This window comes from Contarinia nasturtii, unplaced genomic scaffold (genome assembly GCF_009176525.2).
Source record: "Contarinia nasturtii isolate CC-2019 unplaced genomic scaffold, AAFC_CNas_1.1 Cnas_scaffold_716, whole genome shotgun sequence".
Classification (NCBI taxonomy): domain Eukaryota; kingdom Metazoa; phylum Arthropoda; class Insecta; order Diptera; family Cecidomyiidae; genus Contarinia; species Contarinia nasturtii.
Window position 1 is genome coordinate 1 of NW_022198066.1, and position 14,268 is coordinate 14,268.

Here is a 14,268-nt window from a genome sequence, read left to right on the forward strand (position 1 = left end):
ATATAGGCATGGCTCCGATACAAAAATTCCCATCTTTAGTAGTTTTTGTAAGAAAAGTGCTTCGAAAATTATTTTCATCTAAAACTAATGTCAGATTTAGTTTTCTTTCATGTCGTGGATCACAGTGCGGAAAAGTTCATCTCACGGATGTAAGACATTTTATTTTGCATAATTTAAGAATTAAGCTTGTTAAATTATTCCAATCGCCAGATGTTTCCCAGAGTAATCCAAAATTGCATACAAAAGGAGGAAATTCGATTATAAATGATCCAGTAAGCAGTTGACAGTATTGCACTTTGATAAACTTGAATTGAGAAAAATGTTCGGTTTCAAAATTTGTACTATATTATTGGTTGCATTTGTGATTTGCCAGGTTGATTTCATACGTATTTGAAGTTGAAAATACAGCAAATAAAAATTTATAAAACCTATTTTTAAAAATATTTTCTTATTTTTCTGTGCAGCTTTATGCAAACGTTGATGCTGGTTTATGCGGTAAGAATAGGGAAGGTGTTGAGAAGGAGAAGCCAGGATTTGATGTGGGCAATTTATTTAGACGTAAAAAGAGTGAAGAAGCAATCATGTTAGAAAGAAATAGTATACAACATCCAAATTTTGACCGAACGAGCTTGGATTTCTACGAAAACATTCCGCATAATGTTCTACAGGATAAGAAAGGAGGAAAAAAAGGAGGCAATTTCCTCGGTTAAAATATAGTAATCCAAATAGCAGTTTTTTGCATTGAATTTTGAAGTTGTAATTAAATTGTTTTGAGCGAACTAGACACTTCAATAACATTTATTTTGCAAAAATAAAAATGTTTTCATTTTTTCAACTATTGTGAACTTTGATATATTCTATGATTTTAAAGACCATACAATGATTTTATTTAGAATTTTAAGTAGTTCTTGACACCATTTCTTTTTTTTTTTTTTGAACATCAAAAATTAGATTGACAGAGTATATCGTCATTTTATTTCACATTTTGCTTCAAATCCATTGGAACTATTCAAAACCGAGTAGACTATTCTCATAATGGATTATCTTTTGGAATAATAATCCAAATTGAAGATAATTTTACGACTCAAAATTATTTTTGATCCATATATGGGCACAGGGGATGTAAGCCCGGATAAACCCCTTAAATCGTCCGAGATACACTCCCCAGGCGGCGAGTATTTGTCCGATTTGCTACGGTTTTTCTACAAGAAAATGAATTCCTTTTTTTAGCTCTCAAAATTTAGTTTTTTGATTGGCGGATGGATGATCCTTACCTTTTTACCGTGCTAATAAATGCTTTGATCATAATGGATTCCAATTGAACTTGGCATTTGATTTTGAATACATAAAAAGAGAAAGAGAACTACAAAGCTTGACTACAGTACGTCAGAACATCATTCCGCAATGCACAAAGTGACATTTCTTCAATACAATATTAATTTTTCCTGATGCTTAATGTCCCGAAAATATGTAATTAAACACAGTATTTTGGTAACTTGTATACTTTCTTGAAGCAGACATTGGAAAGCAGTCCGGTACATATGAGGCTTTGATAATTGGACCCATGGGACCTCTGACCAAAAAAGATGGTTTACGTTAAAGGGTTTTGCTGCTCATACTGAAACCCAAGTCTAATAAAAATGGCCAAAAATTACATTTGCAAAGAAGATATATTTATTGAAATTAATTTTCTTGGTTCAAATAAATGAAGTGAAACAAAATAAACAAATCAATCATATCGAATATGGTGATGAATCAGAATAGAGCCTGGTTTACAACAATAAATAACTTTTAATGCTTTGTGAAGAAATTATTTCTTTTGAATTCCAGCCTTTGCATGCTTTCCAGCAGCTTTTGCTTCTTCTTGAGCTTTTGATTCATAGTATGCAATATTGGTTTTCACCAAACTTTGTGATTCTGCAGATTCTTCGCGTTTAGGTTTTCCACATAATGAAAAACCGGCCACACCTTCACGATCTCTGCTGCAAAGACCACCTTCGACCACCGGTTCATTGCCAAAAAGCTGTGAAAAAAAGAGAAAATTTATTTTATCGAAAAACATATGATAAAATTAAGAGTTGATAAATTATCTAACGAAAACAACTATGATAATTGATTGTGAAAAATCTAATGAAATTTACCCCGCAGATCACGAGCCCGAGCAATAACAAGGCGAAAATTTTTAAAGTGAACATTTTCACGATTTTTTTTTTGTCAAATGTTACTTAGACTGGAACTCTATTGAATGCTTACTAACAACGGTAACTGAATGACTTTCATTTATATGCCACAACCAGAAGGGTAATTCATGCAAATAGGCCATATCAATTTATGTATCAGGCATTCTTGTGATTATAATGCTATTTGTATGGTTTATTCATAAGACATTATTAACTTTTAATAAATAATTAATCGCGTGGTACATGTGTTTTCGTTCATGAACGGTTTCCATAAGAGCCATGTATTTTTGCCGTGTTTTTCTATGCAGAACCTTCGTTGAAAAGTAAATTACGCAATTCGCATATAAAATACGCTTATTTGGATTTAAAAGAAAATACTCTCCTCTTACAGTTTATAACGTTCTTCGGAGTTTTTATGACGTTTTTTTATCCAGATGTGCGCGGAAAAATAAGACAAAAAAAAAACAAAATTATGGAAATGATCACATTGGATATGATGCCGAAGTGACACGCGTATTGCATTAAGACACTTATCGCATTGAAAAAAACACATTAATTATTAATAGGAATTTATTCCAGAAAATCAATTTAAATTATTTATTTTCTTAATTTGATGCGAATAAAGTAATGATAAAAGTTGGACGTGAGTTGAATTACGCATCTTAATGTCCGACTGTGATCGGTCGTTCGTGTGCGTTTTTTTTTCTCCTTTTTTATCGGTCGTTCGTTCGTTGAAGTTATTATTGGTCTATTACTATTTTCAATCAAAACACTGCGTAGCGAGTTTTCGGCAAAAGAAAACCGAATCTGATGTTAGTTTGATATCTATATGAATATCTGCAAAAATCACCAAAAATGTGAATTTTTGTAAGAGAGACCGGAATGATGTGAAACTTGGTCAGTTTTTATCACAAAAAATAATTTTCCGAGAGTTTGAAGGAATTTTAATGGAACTTAGGGGTATCTCCCATATACAAATTTTTGATGTTGAGCAAAAAATCAAAAATTTGGTACGCGAAAAATTAATGCACGATCAAATAATTAATTAAATTCATCTGAACCGCTCTCATTCTACTAAATGAATTTACGCTCTTTGTGTTTATTCATTTATAAGCTCTGTTTCTAAATTATGGCTTGAAGATAGTCTCGATCACTTTTTACCACTTTTTACTTTTTTATGTTATTCAAACAATGTTTTCATACGCCAGAAAAAAGTAAAATATATAAATAAATCTGTTTCGTCTACGTTAAACTCGTGGTTTAACGAGAACGCATTATTTTGAGAAAGGGTAAAAAAACTGAGCGAATCTATCTTACCTATTGTAACCGAATCCAAGTTAATTCTATTTCCATTTTAGTCATGGTTTTTAAAGGAATCGTGGACCATAAGCGTATGAAATAATCGTAACACTTCTGTTATCATAACGATCGGCGACTGAAATGTTAAGTGATTACCTCTTGAAGCACGTTTTCAAAACCCCAAAAACTCTTACCTTCATTCAAGCTTTTCATCGTTCCAAGAATATTATCGCCACGATGTGGATACCCAGCAATAGTCCTGGAACAAAAATACATATTACTTTTCCGAACACACCTAGTGTGTAAGGTAAAGTATTAGAATCGGCCGAAAGATAAACACCCTCAAAAAACATGTTTTCTGGGTATTTTATGAGCCGGGGAACACGAATCCAGCGTTTTTTCGATGTCCGAATGTATTTGCGTGGTACCCTGTACCCTGTACCCTGTACGCAAAAATTTGTTAACACGATAACTTTCAAACCAGAAAAGTAATTCAAAATCTGACTTCACAGGATGATTGGGGGTGCCGAAGAATAGAAACCATTAGATTTTGAGCAACTTTGGTTGACAGAGTGAAGTGTCATGTCTGGTGTGATGCCCATGGACATTAGGGTGTTTCCACATGAAAAATATTAAAAAGTGGCTATTATCATTTTGAAGAGCGCTAAATTCTGTAAAAGATGATTTTATTTTTGATGTTGATTGGTCGCCGATGTCACTTCCTGGACTAAAAACACATTTGTAAATTGATTCCATGTTGCATTCCAATAGTACCTTACTCTATAGTTCAGTAATTTTTGGTGTAGGGCGGCGCCACCGTATGTACATAGAAATTTACATTTAAACTAACGCCACCTAACGTGTTTGATAATTTTTTTCCCCAAAAAAGTGGCACTATAACCCGTCTTTGTTGCATTCACAAAAATGCACATTTTATCACACAAAAATGCCATTCCGAGAGTTTAAAGACGTTTTAACGCATATTAGGGGTATCTCCCGAACAAAATTTTGGATTTTTCGCTCAAAAACGATATTTTGTATGGAAAGTACCCCTAATATTCATTGAAATTTTCTTCAAACTTTCAGAATGTTAACTTTTTGTGAAAAAAATAACCTCTGCTAATTTTCACATGATTACGATATCATATAGGCATGGCTGCGATACAAAAATTCCCATTTTTAGTAGTTTTTGTATGAAAAGTGCTTCGAAAATTATTTGTATCGTAAAACTAATGTCAGATTCAGTTTTCTCGTGAATTCTTTGAGTAAAAGAGTTGTAATAAATGCATGTTGTGGATCACAGTGCGGAAAAGTTCATCTTACGGATGTAAGACATTTTATTTTTGGTTGAAATTTCATCAAACTTGGTGATATTACTTATTTTGAGCAGAAAAGAAGATTCACAAGTTTTCATGGTGATTGGATCACTGCAATTTTTCATGATTTTCCAGTAAAATGTACCTCCTTTCCTTTCAAGTCGCTGTCTTATATGGAACCGCAAGTTGAAAATTCCTTCATATCTTGAATCTGGGGACTATAAGACATGTTTTTTCAAGTGGCCATCAAGATATGCCTCGAAATTCAAAAAAATGTTCCGCCCTAGTATGCAGATAAGCCATACGAAGAGGAAACGAAGCGATCGTTACTTACGTCATGTGCTTTTTTATGATAGTTTCCAAAGTAGGCCACTAAACCATGTTTTAAGCTTTGTAAACATTGGAGTCTCTCTTTATAAAATATGGCTATTGCCCAAGTAAATGTAGTTCAATGGTAAATAGCCCAAAGTTTGTCGCTTTAATCACAGCTTTAACTGATAACTATGTTGACAATATTTTATAGCCCGCCTTTTTCCAAAAATACTTTACAGCATACAGTGCGGAAAAGTAAAAACACTGCAATAAACTTGTTAAATTCTAATATAATTTATGAGAGTGAAAAAAATTATCAGAAGTTTTTACCTGAAAATAATCAAAGCCCCTAAAAATAGACCATGTTATTTACAATAGCATCGCAACAACATCAACATCTTTGTGGCAAATAAGACTTGATGAAAAATATTGTGATATCTGCAAAAAAATGGGTGGAGATTTTGCGACACCTACATACTCCAGATCGAGGTCAAATATTGTCACACAGATAAAGAATAACGGTGTAATGATCAAAGATGATTCTGAAGAAAAAGCAAAATGCAGAACAACATGCAAGCAAAAAATCTTGTGGCCATTTTAAGTGAGCCATTTTAACAAAAACCAGCATTTGTAGACAGGTATTAGAGTTGGGATTTCAAAAAAAAAATGGAATAGGAAAAATGGTTCAGTAAAAGAAATAATAATTCTTTTAGTTTTATTAAAGTCTTCAACTTTCCATTTTATTTCATTGTTATGTTTTGAATTATTCACATCCCAAACCGATCAAGTTAATATTAGCAATTAAAAAATATATAGAAATAGTTCAGTTATTTGAATGTATAACGTTTTTGAATAAGTTTAATTCATACGATAATTTTTTTCAAATTGCGTTTTAAATGTGGAAAATTTTAAGGGAAGCGGTTTAAAATAAGAAAAGGTGTGTTCAATTGAAGAATACATTTGATTTGATTGCTTGTGAGCCATTTGTATTGAACGGAAATGATCGATTTAATTTATTTCACTTTTTTTAGTGATGAACACGCTTCATGTGAAGATTAGCGTGGTCTTTTTGAGAGAATCGTCGACGTTTGCAATGATCCTCATGTGATTGTTTGGCGTTTTCGTCAGCAAATCGTTGTCCACATTTCGAACAGTCAAATGGCAATTGCTTTACATGAGTTCGCAAGTGTCTGTTAAGATAATTTTTGAGTGAAATTTTTTTGCAACAAACACGACATTCGAATGGCTTCTCGCCACTGTGGATTCTCATGTGGCTATTCAAATTACTTCTCCGTGTAAAAGCCTTCGCACATATTTCGCATTCGAATGGCTTCTCTCAACTGTGGATTAGCATGTGTCTCTTAAAATCAGACAATCGATCAGTGATGTATTTGCATTCCATGCATTCGAATTGACGGTGTTGGCATTGTTTTTCGTGATCGATCTTATCGACTTCTTGCTTGAATCCTCGACGACACTTTGGACAATGGAATGGATATTCGGTGGCATGGACTTTCATGTGCCTATTCAAATGACTTCTACTTGTAAAAGCCTTCGCACATATTTCGCATTGGAATGGATTTTCGCCGCTGTGGATTTGCACGTGACACTTAAAATTTTGCAAATTATCAGTGATGTATTTGCACTCCATGCAATCGTATTGGCGGCGTTGGCATTGTTTTTTGTGCTCGATCTTGTCCACTTCTTGTTTGAATCCTCGGCGACACTTTGGACAATGGAATGGGAATTCGGTGGCATGGACTTTCATGTGTTTATTCAAATTGCCTTTGATTGTGAAAGTCTTCGCACACATTTCGCATTCGAATGGCTTGTAGCCAGTGTGGATTCGGATATGTACTTTGAGATGTCCTTTCAATGATGTAGCGTATTTACACAAATGGCATTTGTGTTTCTTTTGATCCTTTGCTAATGATTTATTACTTTTCTTCGCACCCCTTTTCTTCTTCTCTTTTGATGTACTTTCACCGTGAAAGTTTCACGCATTTCTTTATTTTTTCCATGTTTGTTCTTATCCTTCACTGGGTCGCATTTCTTCTGGCATATGTCGTCTTCGCACTTTACCTCTTTCTTCACCCATAGTTCTTCACCGCTTTCACTCTCTGACTTGATTATGGCGCTCGCTTCGACTGCCGATGGTGGTGGTGAGTATTGAACCATTGCAGTGCCGTCTTCGTCTTCTGGCTCAACTTTGATATCGACTTCTTTTTTGATTGTGATCTTTGGAATACTTGGTTTTGGCTTTGGCTTTCGCTTAACTCTACCATCTGAAGTACCTTCACCTGGATCTAAATTGGAGTCCATGACGACCTGTAAACTAATATTGAAATCAATTAGTTTTAGACTGATTGATTTTGTATAATACTTTAATTATAGAAATATTGTGCCGAGAATAATTTAAACGTCGTACCGGATAGCAACAACGATACAAAAGAACACAAAAGGTACTTCCAATGATCATTTAAATATTGTAAATCAAAATAATTTTTATAAACAAAACTTAAAAACTTAATTCAAAATTGGCACCAGCAAAATGTTTTCATCAATAATTTGTATTGGGCACGTATTGAATCAATTGCAAATGTTAAAATATTATACAAATTATACACGAGGTGTCTATTGCCATACAACATGCATGATGGTATGGAATGTTTTCATAAACAATACAATTTTTTCGAACAATGACACATACATTTCGATGGAAACATAATGATACTAGCGATAGAGAGGATTTTCTTGGAATTAATGACAAAAACTGGTTTTTAGTCCAAAAATGTTTTGATCAAAATCAAACAACGAAATAGAACAACTTTTCCCAAAGAATCCAATTTTAACACGAAAAACATGGTGATTCAATTATTTCGACGGAAAATAATTGGATTTTGTTAGACATTTCAAATAACAAATAGTCAAGTGATTTATATGTTGGTAATAATATTGCAGCAACGTCAACTTTGGTATTTGGATGTTGGTATTTCGGTGTATCGAAATGAAGTTTGCGCCTATTAAAAACAATAAATTCGATGGGAGAACAAATTCAAAAAAAAAAAAAAAAAATTGAGACAAACTAGGGGACATTCGTAGCAATTCTAGTAAGCTAGTTTTATTTACGTATTCGCTAATCGCTTACTAGTATTACTAGTGAGTACACTAGTGCTGCTAGTAGCTGCTAGTTTTTCTAGTGTTTTGAAATTACCTAGACGTATCGTATGATACATAAAAGAAACAACAGTAATGCTTAAGTCGCTTGTAAACGAACCAAGTGAATAGCGGAGACGCTCGATAACGAAGTGAGTGTATTGCGGCAACGGATAACAACGTTCGTTGTCGCTATTCACTCACTTCGTTTTCGTGCGTCTCCGCTATTCACTTGGTTCGTTTGCAAGCGACTTACGCATGCTACAATATATTTTACATGCCTCAATTCATTTGCTTTGGACTATAATACGCTAGTGCTTGCTAGTCGCTGCTAGTTGCTGCTAGTTTCACTAGTTTTTCTAGTATGAATGTCCCCTAGGAGACAAATAAATAAAAGTTTTTTGCAAATAAATTTTTTGAAGAATTTCGAAATTAAGACGAATCAAATTTCGCTATTATGCAAATGCCAATATTTATGCAATGTCATTCCTCACATATTTGGGAAACATTGAATTCGAATAATTTTGTATCCGAAATATTTTTTTCTAATAACAATTTTATTCACCAAATTCATATGAAAACGATTTCCAAATTGCATACAATGATTTTTAGATAGGATAGATGCGAAAGATCTCCGCAAGATCCAGATCCAAGCGTGCGTACGCTGCCGCATGATGCATACATATATAATACGCACGCAAATTCGTTATTCTTATTTCCCCTTCTTTGATTCGCATGCCATAGCATTACGGAGTAAGGAATGTATGTATCATGCGGCTACGTACGCACGCTTGGATCCGGATCTTGCGGAGATCTTACGGATCTATTCTATCCAAAAATCATTGTATGCCAAATTGAGGTTTTTTGTTAATAAAAATATTTCATATGAAATAAACAAACAGTTTGTTAAGAAAGATTGGGACAACAAAATAAGAATCGATGCCCAATGTGTATGGAATCGCTTTAATAGTTGAGATGTCATTATAATCTATTTTCAGGCTGTACCAAAATTACACTTACAAATTGAAATGATTTTTATGCCGAAAGGCGTGTGATATTAAATTGTGTGATCGATTTAAGGATCTCCATATTAATATCATGCAAATGACTCGGCTGTTTTGTTGAAGAAAGCCAAAACAACTCTTTTGAATAAAGTAAACAGAGGACAATTGTTTTTGTTTCGATAGAACTTTTGAAAAGCATTTTGAAAAGAAAGCGATGGAATAGAGTGAATAATGATGTTCAATCTTGCTTTAACGCTTTGCAGAATTTTTCATCCGATTCGTTGTTTTCTTCGTCTACCTTTTTCTTAGATGCGCTGTCATCTGTGGTCGGATTTTTCTTTGAAGAAGTTCTATCTTCAACCGGTCCGTCATTGGATGCATTTTTAAATTCATTGAACGCGGTTTTGTCATCAGACTCAGTTTGATTTTCTGGCTGATTTGCAACAATTGAATTTTCGCCGTTTGTTTTCTCTTTAGCCGCATCATTATCAACACCAGGCATAGTTTTCTCGGCATTCTCTATTGCCTTCTCGTCTTTATGCCTTTCCCCACTGGATTTTTCGTCGTTTGAGGGCTTGCTTTCGTCTGACTTTTGGGAGCTTGTTTTCTTCCTCGTTAGACTTTTCGTCACTTGTTACAGATTTTTCATCGGTTGGAGACATGCTTTCTTCTGGTTTTTTCTCCCTAGATTTTCCATCGCTTAGGGGCTTGTTTTCTTCCGACTTTTCATCGCTTGTGAGTTTGCTTTCGTCTGGATTTTTCTCGGCAGATTTTTCATCACTGGAAAGTTTGCTTTCGTCTGAATTTTTCTCGCTAGATTCTTCATCGCTTATTGGCTTGTTTTCTGTTTCATCATTTGAAGTCTTGCTTTCTTCTGAATTTTCCCCACAAGACTTATTTTCGCTTGAGAGTTTGCTTTCGTCCGGATTTTTCTCCCCAGATTTTTCATCGTTCAGGGGCTTGTCCTCGCCAGATTTTTCACCTGATGACATTTCCTGACCTGTTTTATCACCAGATTTTTCATCGCCTGATTTTACATCGATGTTAATTTTTCCACTTTCTGGCTTTGATTTTTCAGCCTCATCTGAACCTTGTTCACTAGGTTTCTCTTCCTTAGATTTCCCTTCGCTTGGTTTTTCATCTGCAGATTTCTTATCATCCGATATTGCTTCGTTTGCCTTTTGCTCTTTCGATTCTTCCTCTTGTCCTGCAAGCGCTTTCTTAAGACTCTCAATAAAACTCGTAGTGGCTGGACACTGAATGACTTTGACCTTCTGAATATCTTCTTGCAAATTCGAAATGACCTCCTTATGTTGTTTCACAAACTCATCCAGTGCTGGTATAAGGGTGCTTTGAATTATTTAATTTTTATTCGCTTTATTTGTTTTCTTCACAGTATTTAAATTTTGAATAATTTTCGTAATTGTATGCTCTTTCACGAAATTACTCAATGTATCTCGTATTCGTGCTCCCAAATCTTCAATGCCAGTGAAAGCTTCTTGAACGTTCCTTTCTGCTTTAACTACCGTATCGTTCAAAGTTTTCAAATAGTCCGAATGCTCTTTGGCGACCTTCTTTAACGTTGCCGTTGTACTTCGATTGACCACAAAGTTATTTTGTGCATTTCGAAAAGTGTTACAACATTTCTGCTTTTTATTTGTGGCTCCCACAAAATCTTTTGCTATCAAGGGCAATAGCTTCAAACTAGATTTAACATCGTTGAATTTAGTCTGGGTAACTTCGTCCAAAAGTTGTAATTTAATAGAAAAATGCGATAGGTCAGGATTTAACTTTTTCCCGCATTCGAAATGCTGGTAATTATTCTGGGATCAAGTTTACATGCATTTTTGCTGGCGAAAATTCCTTGAATTTTCGGTGCTTTTGCTGCTTCATGCGATGGAATCTACATTCGGAAGATATTCAATGAATGAAAATTAATAAATCTAATTGAACAAAATTTCCCAACAATGGATGAGAAAATATGTGTATAGTTTCATAGTTCTTTGTTACAATCTACTTACAAAGTATAAAACAAGTAAGAGCACAAATAGTGTTTGAATAAAAAGCTGCATGGTTATTAATAGCTTGAAACAAACTGTAACTTTTGATTATGTTAAGTGCTTTATATTTGTAGTTTTTCGTCACCAAAAACAGATGCGCGATTTAATTAAACATTTCGAAAAAATTTCCAACCAATCGGAACATTTTTAGTTTAAAAGAGCGTTCTCATTATTATTTTATTGGAAATTTTCATATGAACTTGTGAAATGAAGAATTTTTTTTGGAATATCTCTCGAAACACTTGCCACATTTCTGCTTATTTAAAGTTCATTGCAAATTTTAAAAAAAGTTCAAAAACAGACCTTTTTCGACGTTTACAAAAGATTCAGAGAAGAAAATATACCAAATAAATTCGTACGTTCTTTCTTTAGAAACCTTTTTAGCAATGATTGTCAAAACTCAGTTAAATTGATTGAAATGCAGTACTTGACACGATGACCAAGACTCTTTTATTCAATTGCTATTGATTTTAAAATGAAAACTGTTTCAATAAAAAGTTGTTTAATATGTAATTTGGTTTGTAAAACAAACAGACGCGCTTTTATTTGCTTAGTATTCTTCATCCGGCTTTTCTTCGTTAACTTCATCTGGTTTCTCCTCATTGGCTTCGTCCAGATTATGATGGTTATGGTCAGATTTTTCTTCTTCGGATGGTTCTTTGTCTTCATCAGACGTATCTTGTTCCACGAATGGTTCTTCCTCGGCTGATAATTCATCGTGATGGTTTTCATCATGTTTGTTTTCATCAGACGAGTGAATTTCGTCATGCACATCATGATCCTCAGCCATATCTTTATCCGAATGTTTATCATCATCGACAGCGCTTGCTTCTGGTGAATGTTTGTCGTCATCAAACATTTCATCAGATTTGTCTTCACTCGGCTTCTCATCATGATCATCGGATGTAGATCTATCGTCATCCAAATGTTCATCACTAGGATTTTCATGCGACACTGTCTCCGACGTATAATGATCTTCAGCCTCTGGTGTCTCTTCATGGTGTTCATCACCAGTGTGTATCTCTTCCTCTGGAATTTTCACGCTTGGTTTTTCCTCGTGTACAACTTCACCTGTTAGCGCTTTCTTAAGACCATCAACAAAACTCATAGTGTCTGGACACTTAATGTCTTTCACATTATTCGCATCTTTTTGAAACGTTGTGATAGTTTCCTTGTACTGTTGCAAAAACTCGTCCAAAGCTGGTACTAGACTCTTTTCAATCAAATCGCTTTTCTTCGATTTACTTGCAATTTTCACACTATTTAGGATCTTCTTAAGTTTTGCAATTCTCTGTTCTTTTACCAACGTACTGGTTGTCTCTCGTATGCGCGATCCCAAGTCGTTTATATTGGGCAGCGATTCGTGAACTTTCTTTTCCGACTTAAGTATCGTGTCGTTCATCATTTTCAAGTATTCCGGATGCTCTTTGGCGATTTTTTTCAATTTTGTTGCACTAGTGCGACCAAATGTGTTTTGTGCAAATCGAAAAGTGTTGCAACATTTATGCATTTTGGAATTTATTGCTGCAAAATCCTTTGATATCGCAGATAATAGCAATACAGTGTTTTTGACGTCAGTTATTTTGGTTTGAGTTTCTTCATCCAAACCGATAAATTTATTTTGGAAATTGGAAATTTGCGATTTCAACTGGTTTCCCGAGGTTGTGATGCTTGACATCAGTTTTGGTTCAAGTTTGCACGCATTTGAATTGGCAAATACTTTTTGAATTTCTGGCGATTTAGTTGGTTTGACTGCCTCATACGTGGGCGTCTTATTTTTAGGAAGAAAATCGAAAAAGACAATAAAATTATGAAAATGATATTGAACAATTACGAAATTTGAACAAATAGCTTTAAAAATAAAATGGATGTACTTACAACGTATAGAACAACCACAAGCACGAATAAGGTTTCGAAGAATTTCATTGTATTTAGTTAGTTGCTTAGAATAAACTGTGTCTTTCCATCAAAATAAAATGGTTTTATAGCATTTTCTGGAGAAATGATACCTTCTAAGCTGCCGCTTGACTTAATAAAACAAAAAAAATACCTCAAATTGATAAGAATTTTCATGAACAAACGTAAGATATTCAAATGTAAATTATTTTGGCGTTAATTTTTTTGGCGAGATCCAAATGCGTTGAGAGTATTAACGTAGAATGATGATTTTTTGTGTGTTGTCTATTCGTTTTTTATTTTCATGCGTAAAATAATATTATTTATAATATATAATATTTGAAATGTGATAATCTCCGAAATTCGACCTGGTTACGTTCAAACGTGTCACAAAAATTAACTGTACGACGCTGTTAGAGTGGTGTAAAATATTGCAAACGACTGTGTCTAAAAATTATTGGGGATATAAAGAGATAAGAATTTGTTACCAATTTGTTTTGCCAAGCAATTATTCATGTTACTTTTGCTGAAAGCAATAGTTTAAACGCTTTCCCAGTTTTGATTGCGCATCTCATCAATTTTGGTCATGTATTTGCCCATTTTGGACATATATTTTCCCAATTTAGATACATATAAATATATAATTTTTGTGAAAAAAATAACCTGTTAAAAGTTTCACGCCTTAATAGCATAGAGACATGGCTCCCATACAAAAATACAAATTTTTTGTGACTTTAGTTATGAAAAGTGTTTCAAAAATAATTTTTATGGCAAAATTAACGTCAGACATATTTTTTATAGTGTTTTGTTAGAAAATAGAATAATTTCAAATGTCGTACAAATGAGTTCATCATGATAGTGTGAAAAATCTTTTGCGAGTACTTCTGCTATTAAATTAAAGAATATTTCGATGCCGAATATATATAGCTTAGTAGAATTTTCATCGACCTCACCTCAACTCCTACTTACATTTGACTTTTTGACAAAAGCTCTACCACTGGCGCCATCTCTATACACGAAATCCAAGTAATAGAACTTTTCAAGT

The 14,268-nt window shown here is 33.9% G+C and overlaps 3 protein-coding genes across 3 annotated transcripts; all 3 read right to left on the minus strand.

The window, feature by feature from the left end:
• Positions 1–6,134: 6,134 nt before the first annotated feature.
• LOC116341502 (Krueppel-like factor 2) lies at positions 6,135–7,429 on the minus strand. Its single transcript, XM_031768615.1, has 3 exons — positions 7,190–7,429; positions 6,395–6,447; positions 6,135–6,297 (listed from the first exon to the last, which is right to left on the minus strand). Exons 1-3 carry the CDS (start codon positions 7,427–7,429, stop codon positions 6,135–6,137), a joined length of 456 nt encoding a protein of 151 aa, XP_031624475.1.
• Positions 7,430–9,803: 2,374 nt separating this feature from the next.
• Positions 9,804–11,339, minus strand: LOC116341500 (eukaryotic translation initiation factor 5B-like). Its single transcript, XM_031768612.1, has 4 exons — positions 11,289–11,339; positions 11,107–11,170; positions 10,715–11,005; positions 9,804–10,603 (listed from the first exon to the last, which is right to left on the minus strand). Exons 1-4 carry the CDS (start codon positions 11,337–11,339, stop codon positions 9,804–9,806), a joined length of 1,206 nt encoding a protein of 401 aa, XP_031624472.1.
• Positions 11,340–11,736: 397 nt separating this feature from the next.
• On the minus strand, positions 11,737–13,354 carry LOC116341501 (protein starmaker-like). Its single transcript, XM_031768613.1, has 2 exons — positions 13,206–13,354; positions 11,737–13,098 (listed from the first exon to the last, which is right to left on the minus strand). Exons 1-2 carry the CDS (start codon positions 13,251–13,253, stop codon positions 11,878–11,880), a joined length of 1,269 nt encoding a protein of 422 aa, XP_031624473.1. The 5' UTR covers positions 13,254–13,354; the 3' UTR covers positions 11,737–11,877.
• Positions 13,355–14,268: the final 914 nt, after the last annotated feature.

What these genes read in the sequence shown, in the direction of transcription:
- LOC116341500 (XM_031768612.1), bottom strand. Translation starts at nt 11,339, where the DNA reads ATGCAGCTTTTTATTCAAACACTATTTGTGCTCTTACTTGTTTTATAC. An exon ending in TTTCGCCAGCAAAAATGCAT is followed by an intron (nt 11,006 to 11,106) that starts GTAAACTTGATC and finishes TTTTGGACGAAG; the next exon opens with TTACCCAGACTAAATTCAAC. An exon ending in ACGAATACGAGATACATTGA is followed by an intron (nt 10,604 to 10,714) that starts GTAATTTCGTGA and finishes CCCTTATACCAG; the next exon opens with CACTGGATGAGTTTGTGAAA.
- LOC116341502 (XM_031768615.1), bottom strand. Translation starts at nt 7,429, where the DNA reads ATGGACTCCAATTTAGATCCAGGTGAAGGTACTTCAGATGGTAGAGTT. An exon ending in AACTATGGGTGAAGAAAGAG is followed by an intron (nt 6,448 to 7,189) that starts GTAAAGTGCGAA and finishes GCTAATCCACAG; the next exon opens with TTGAGAGAAGCCATTCGAAT. An exon ending in GAAGGCTTTTACACGGAGAA is followed by an intron (nt 6,298 to 6,394) that starts GTAATTTGAATA and finishes TTATCTTAACAG; the next exon opens with ACACTTGCGAACTCATGTAA.
- LOC116341501 (XM_031768613.1), bottom strand. Translation starts at nt 13,253, where the DNA reads ATGAAATTCTTCGAAACCTTATTCGTGCTTGTGGTTGTTCTATACGTT. An exon ending in TTGTGGTTGTTCTATACGTT is followed by an intron (nt 13,099 to 13,205) that starts GTAAGTACATCC and finishes CCTAAAAATAAG; the next exon opens with ACGCCCACGTATGAGGCAGT.